The 7,658-nt window shown below is 34.6% G+C and overlaps 1 protein-coding gene across 2 annotated transcripts in view; it reads left to right on the top strand.

The window, feature by feature from the left end:
* Nucleotides 1-7,658, top strand: part of LOC106462754 (synaptotagmin-1-like) — a 30,607-nt gene that overhangs the window by 3,243 nt on the left and 19,706 nt on the right. For both annotated transcript variants that reach the window (XM_013922705.2, XM_022390084.1), the window contains exons 2-4: nt 4,176-4,432; nt 6,066-6,241; nt 7,194-7,322. In XM_013922705.2, coding sequence (XP_013778159.1) covers nt 4,198-4,432; nt 6,066-6,241; nt 7,194-7,322 — 540 coding nt within the window. In that variant the 5' untranslated portion in view covers nt 4,176-4,197. The remainder of the gene's footprint in view (nt 1-4,175; nt 4,433-6,065; nt 6,242-7,193; nt 7,323-7,658) is intronic.

Here is a 7,658-nt window from a genome sequence, read left to right as displayed (position 1 = left end):
TATGTAAAGTCATACTATGAAGTGCTGGTAATTTATATGTAAAGTCATGCTATGAAGTGTTGGTAATTTATATGTAAAGTCATACTACGAAGTGCTGGTAATTTATATGTAAAGTCATACTACGAAGTGCTGGTAATTTATATGTAAAGTCATACTTAGACGTTTTGCATGTGATATATTATATCAGTGATTTTCAAAATGTTAGGAACTCGGATGGTCGCCAGAGGGCTCAGTCAAGACACAGAGATCTCCTGTTGATATATAAATCATTAATAATTTTCCATTTTCACAGTAAACAGCAGCCTAAACGAATTCCAATTAAGTTCCATTTATTGTTTTAATAATTTTTCAGAACTTAATGTTATGAATATATGCATATAATATGCACGTACGCAAAATATTTTGCTCATAGATAACATGGTTCCTCCTACATACTTTTCCAAATATCCTAACTGACTTTAGAACCACCAAGTATTTAAGAAACGCAAATAGTTCCATAATAATGATACAGAATTGTAAAAAAGTGTTTCAGTAGAAGGCCTCTGGTTGCTCTATAAAATACTGTTTAAGTGCACATATATAAAACCAGCTATATCTTTTTCAGATTTTCTTCTATGTTTCTCTAATACCACGAAACGGAATTTATTCAATCACCTGTCATTAGTAAAACTTGAAACATTCATTCAGAATCAAGTCATGTAAACCTTAGGATATGATCGAAAGGAGATACATTTGTCTGCATATTTATGTACCAAATTAAAGAGTTTTCTTCAAGACGTCACGGGTACCAGTCTGTAACCATGACGACGTGGCATTAGCAACGGATACAACACAACACATTTCTCAGTTAAAATCAATATCACGTTTTGGCATGCCGGATATCAAGCTTTTCGCCACATTCAATGACAACAACAACAAAAAATAATGTTAAGAATACTATTTTAGTTACGCAGTGTTTCAGTAACAAAGCTGGTGTAAAGATAGGCAGAATATTTGTTACATTCGAGTTATTTTTATGTTTACCTAACAAGAACAATGAGACGCAAATTTTGTAGTATTTTTTTACGGATAAAACACAGTTGCCTACATGCACCAAATAATAATAATATGATTTTTCGATAAACAAAAAGCGGAAAAGTAAAGCTTTGTCTATATTAAATTTAAATTGCCGAAACAAAAACATTATAAACAGCACTACTGTCGTATTACAAATGTGACAGATTAAAGCGGGACACCTAACTTATGAAAAAAAAAATTTGTTATATTAAAAATTAAAACTCCTTTTCAGAAAATAATGCATACCATCTCATTTTTATACTTTTCGGTAGATTTGTTTGTTTGTAATTAAGCACAGAGCTACACAATGGGCTATCTGTGCTCTGCCCACCACGGGTTTAATATTTTCGTGAATGTGTTTTGTTTGTTTGTAATCAAGCACAAAGCTACACTTGGGCTATCTGTGCTCTGCCCACCACGGGTATCGAAACCCGGATTCTAGCGTTGTAAGTCCGCAAACATACCGCTGTGCCACTGGGGGGCTTTTCAGTAGATATTATTTTCTTTAATAAACCAGGAGTGAGTTTTGGTAACATGCAATAAGAAAAGAATGACGTCATGAAAAATGAATACCATCTAATCATTTATTATTAACGTAGACATGAGAATTATGTATAAGATATTGATATCATGTTAGTGTTATTATCAACGTAGACATGAGAATTATGTATAAGATATTGATATCATGTTAGTGTTATTATCAACGTAGACATGAGAATTATGTATAAGATATTGATATCATGTTAGTGTTATTATTAACGTAGACATGAGAATTATGTATAAGATATTGATATCATGTTAGTGTTATTATTAACGTACACATGAGAATTATGTATAAGATATTGACATCATGTTAGTGTTATTATTAACGTAGACATGAGAATTATGTATAAGATATTGATATCATGTTAGTGTGTCTGTCTGTGAAATGGTTACGATAATAACTGTGTATATAGACCGATATAAGCTGCAAAGATGTGAGATATATCAGAGTTTTGGACATTCGGCACATATAAAACAAACTAATTTCATAATTATAGTATTTTTGGCACTTGTGTATAAAGTTAAAATCATAAATAATATTTCCACTGTCTGAAAATTGTTCCAATCAAGATTTGTATATAAGCCACTGAGAAAAATGTTTAGAACACAAATATAGTCAAAGCTTTAAAGAAAATAACTTCTCTAGATCCAGATATGATAAATAGGAATCTGTCATTATTAGATTGAATGTTGGGGATTTTTTTCTTTTTTTTTACCACCAGACGGCGTTGCGTACCAAATATAATAAACTTGAGAGTCTTTGATCTTAATTACAATATAGTTAATTCTCTAAGTGTCTATGATGGCAAAAAAATACTCGTGTTAATAATAAGATTTCACAACCAGATAATACCACAGATCAAAATATTATGAATAGTCCACAACAAAATATGTTCGATATGACACATTATAGTTTCGTTTCAATTTCTTTAACGGTCAGTGAATCTGAGAATATTTCATTTGAACTGGTTTAAATAATTCAATGTGTGAAAATCTTACATTTCGAATTGGTTTAAATAATTCAGTGTGGGAAAATCTTACATTTCGAATTGGTTTGAATAATTCAATGTGTGAAAAATTTACATTTCGAATTGGTTTGAATAATTCAATGTGTGAAAAATTTACATTTCGAATTGGTTTGAATAATTCAATGTGTGAAAATGTTACATTTCGAATTGGTTTAAATAATTCAATGTGTGAAAATGTTACATTTCGAATTGGTTTGAATAATTCAGTGTGTGGAAATGTTACATTTCGAATTGGTTTGAATAATTCAATGTGTGAAAATGTTACATTTCGAATTGGTTTGAATAATTCAATGTGTGAAAATGTTACATTTCGAATTGGTTTGAATAATTCAATGTGTGAAGATGTTACATTTCGAATTGGTTTGAATAATTCATTGTGTGAAGGTGTTACATTTCGAATTGGTTTGAATAATTCAATGTGTGAAAATTTTACATTTCGAATTGGTTTGAATAATTCAATGTGTGAAGATGTTACATTTCGAATTGGTTTGAATAATTCAATGTGTGAAGATGTTACATTTCGAATTGGTTTGAATAATTCAATGTGTGAAGATGTTACATTTCGAATTGGTTTGAATAATTCAATGTGTGAAGATGTTACATTTCGAATTGGTTTGAATAATTCAATGCATGAAAATCTTACATTTCGAATTGGTTTGTATAAAATAATGTGTGAAAATCTTACATACAATCTTCAAAAAATTCAAATGAAATATTTTTCGCTAAAATATGTGTGTGTGTGTCTTTCAATTTACCAGATAGAATGTTATTAGATGATACTTTGTTTATCTCTTGCAATATTTTAAGATAGCCCCCATTATGATTTACCAGTACGTCTGAAGGCTTATAACGCTAAAACATCGGGTTCCGATACCCGCGGTGGGCAGAGCTCAAATTGTCCATTGTGTAACTTTGTGCATAACAAGAAACAAACAAGTTTTAAGGCAGTCTGTCACTATTTTGTCAGCGGTTAAGATAATTACCCTGCATCATTTCTCTTCAGCAACCACCAAGAAGCCTCTTAAATTATAACTAATTTAGTTTTTTGAACGTAGTGGCTGATCCTGATTGTATTTCCAGTCTCAATAAACATAGTTTATACTTAATACATTCAGTACTACAGTGTTTATACTGTATTATGGCACATTATCTCCAGTGCTTGTAAAATAGAAATTTCGATTACTCAAAAGTTGAGGCCCGACATGGCCAGGTGGTTAGGGCGCTCGACTCTCAATAAGCTCGCCCTTTTAGCCGTGGGGGCGCTATAATGTGACGGTCAATCCCAATATTCGTTGATAAAACAGTAGCCCAAGAGTTGGCGGTGGGTGGTGATGACTAGCTGCATTCCCTCTAGTCTTACACTGCTAAATTAGGGACGGCTAGCGCAAATAGCTTTCGTGTAGATTTGCGCGAAATTCAAAAATAAACAAACAAACAATCAAAGGTTCAAAAGTATAAACAGTTAATACCGGGATTTAAAAAATAAATTAACCTTCTTGACGCTGTTAGTACTTTTTTTTTATTATCTCCGCTATTTCTGCCTTACAGATAAGGTGAACTTGGTCCCAAAATGCCACAGTTAGCCACATTAGACGAACTGCTCTACCGGCTAAGAAAATCTGGCCCTCCAGAATCCAAAGCTCCATCACCGCTGGCACCGCAAGTCCCAACCATGGATACGAGAATAGGCACAGCTGGTCTGGCACCAGATGTTGACAGTGGTTCTGCTGGAAATGTAACCACTTCAGCTCCTGAAGAAAACATAGGGGAGAAGATACTTCACGAACTTATGGAAAAAACGCACTGTAAGTATATTTCCGAAATATGCGGTTCAGAATTGTCTTATCTTCACGAAAGCCTCGTTTTCATTGTAAGCGATATCAGTTAGACCATATTTTTTAGTTATGTTGCTCTAATACAGTTCATATTCCTGTATGATTTTTTTGCTGAACAAGGTTATCAAAATTATATGTAAACCAATTGGCTACTTCGAGAAATGCTTTTAAATGGGCCCGTACGTTGCTCGTGTCTTGTACAGGGTTGAGTATGTTTCATTAAAACAGTTTTGGATATGTAAAATTCAGCAAGTCGCGTGACATCCTCAGCCGATATAAAGTCACAGTGGAATTGAATGTATCAGAACTACATTTTGACATTGTTTGTCGTTACGTAGGTAGTATCATGCCATCGAAAATTGATCACTTTTGGGAAGATTATGTAACAGCCCTTCCCGACGCAAAAGATTCACACACTCGGCTCATCAATTTGCATTCAGATCGGGGATTTAGAACTTCCAAGACAGAGATATCCCATGTACGTAACGGCTTTTGGAAAACGAAGAATATAGATCTAATTGGGAAAGTAGTGCCATCCATAAAAATACTAGTCACACTGCGGTAAACAAAGCATCTTATAACGGGTGAGAATCCACTAACACAAATGTCAGTAGTAAAAGACTTCCACGTGGCCCAGGCAACAGTAAGCAACATAAGCAAGAAGGATCTCTGTCTGGTAACGAGGACAAGAGGGTATGAACTCACCAAGCCTTCAATAATATCCTTCTCCTCTCCCGTTCAACAGTCGCATATCTCAAGCAACTGGAGAATGAAACAGATATCCATGACATATCGGTCAACACCAAACATAGCATCTACAGGTTTCTGAGCAATCGGACTGTTGAAACGAGCGCTAGGAAACCATTCTTTGCATACTAGATGGATTATGAAATATGTGCAAGGGTGAATGATATGCATTGTACATGACAACCTGACAACAGAGCCATCTGCTATTGTTAAGAAGCTCGATCGTCAGATAGAACACGGTACCATAGCGCTTTATACAGGTAGATATAGTTACTTCAGGAGTAAAAGCAGAAAGAAGGCCCACCTGTTGAAGCGGAATGGTTTTATCGTTTTTATACGACTTGCCAACCTTTTTGGTTAACTTGAAGGCTTATAACTCTAAAACTCGGGGTTTGATTCCTACGCTAGGCACAGCGAAGATAACCCCGTTGTGCACCTTTGCGTTAAAACATAAATATGGGTTTTTCATAGCTCAGCAGAAAATAATTTTATATAAATCACTAATTGAACTTATTCACTGTTTCGTTTTAACCCTGAGGGACTACGCGCTAACACAAAGTAGTAACAAACAAGCAGAACTTCAATCATAAAACTTACATCTCTGTATCTTCTCGCTTTTCTATACAGCATCTTTGACTTTTTTTTTTTATGTGTCCAGAATTTAGGCACATTATCTCTTCTGCAAAAGTTGTTATCAATAGCTGGTGCCGAGAGTACAACGATTTATAATATATACGTATGTATGTGTGTGTGTGTGATATAACCTAAAAACATTTCCTGCACAAAACATGTCACAATTTCTATAAATCCGATCCAAAGACATCAAATAATCTATCGAACTATTCATGTATTACAGTATCAGCATACGTTCTCATCCTTATTGCGACTGGAGTGTGCTTCTTGTTTTTGTGTATCTGCTGCTGTTGTCTCAAAAGGTGGTGCAAACGTCGCCGAAAGGACGGAAAGAAGGGAATAAAAGGGGCTGTTGACTTGAAAGGTGTACAGTTATTAGGCAGTTCTTACAAAGAAAAGGTAACACTGGTTATTTGTCCGTCGAAAATAAATTAGTTTACATTAATTTATTGTTTTCATAAGACTGTAATTCGCATTAGTTGACATTAAATATTTAAGTAAAACAAAAACTCATAAGTTAAAAAAAAAAGTCCTGGTCCCGGGTTTTGTTTGTTTTTCAATTAATTTTCCTCAAGAAACTACCGGGTCTATAAATTTGACAAGTCACTGCTCAATAAAACAAAATAATAAGGCCTTTATCAATCTTCTTATAAAGCATTTAAAGAATCTTTACTTTGCTAGATTAGAATTAACCCTCAAATTATCAACTTAATTTTATATCTTTTTCTCTCTGTGGGATCTGGGCTTGGCATGGCTAGGTGGTTAGGGCTCTCGATTCATAATCTGCGGGTCGTGGGATCGAATCCCCGTCCCACCAAACATGCTTGCCCTTTCAGCCGTGGGGGCGTTATAATGTGACGGTCAGTCCCACTATTCGATGGTAAAAGAGTAGCCCGAAAGTTGGCGGTGGGTAGTGATGACTAGCTGCCTTTCCTCTAGTCTTTCACTGCTAAATTAGGAATGGCCAGCGCAGATAGCCCTCGCGTAGCTTTGCGCGAAATTGGAAACCAACTCCAAATGTTATATCCTATTGAGTAATTTTGTGTCTGTTAAAATAGTCAGTGTAAAGAAATGCTCAAAAACACTGGGTGAAATATGTAGGGGGAACCCAACAATACTTAATAGGATTATTTTCAATATTATAGCTTTCTTATTTACTCTTTTATATTGTTAAGGACCGTTCTGTAAATGAAGAGTATAGTGCATAAATAATTCAGAGAAATGTATTTAAAAACCCGATTATCTGAAACCTATTGATCATTCTAGGGTTAATGTGTTTATTATAGAAATTTTAGGAATAGTATTTTCAGATGAAGCGAAACTGAGAAAATTTATTCTCGATTATTATTAGGTTCAGCCAGACATGGAAGGTTTGCAGGATAACATGGAGAAAAATGAAGGAGATGAGGAGAGTGCCAAGTCCGAAATCAAACTAGGCCGCCTTCAGTACAAGCTGGACTATGACTTCAATAATAGCAACGTAAGTGGCATGCATATGTTTAACCTGATTGTGTTTGAGCCGTTGATGAACAATGCATCTGAATGGAAATGTTGATGAACAATAATTCTGAATGGTGAAATAGATAAATAGGAACACCTGAAGTTCCTTTTATACTAGTGTTTCTTCTTTTTAAGTAGAATATTTTGAAAATATAATTTAAAAAACAATTTACTTTTGTTTATTTGTAATTAAGCACAAAGCTACACAATGGGCTATCTGTGTTCTGCCCACAACGGGTATCCAAACCCGGTTTCTAGAGTTGTAAGTCCGCAGACATACCGCTGTGCCACTGGGGGCAACAATTTATTTAACCGT

This window comes from Limulus polyphemus, unplaced genomic scaffold (assembly GCF_000517525.1).
Source record: "Limulus polyphemus unplaced genomic scaffold, Limulus_polyphemus-2.1.2 Scaffold1240, whole genome shotgun sequence".
In the NCBI taxonomy this organism is placed as follows: domain Eukaryota; kingdom Metazoa; phylum Arthropoda; class Merostomata; order Xiphosura; family Limulidae; genus Limulus; species Limulus polyphemus.
The sequence above is the reverse complement of the archived record's forward strand: the minus strand, read 5'-3'. Positions and strand labels throughout refer to the sequence as shown.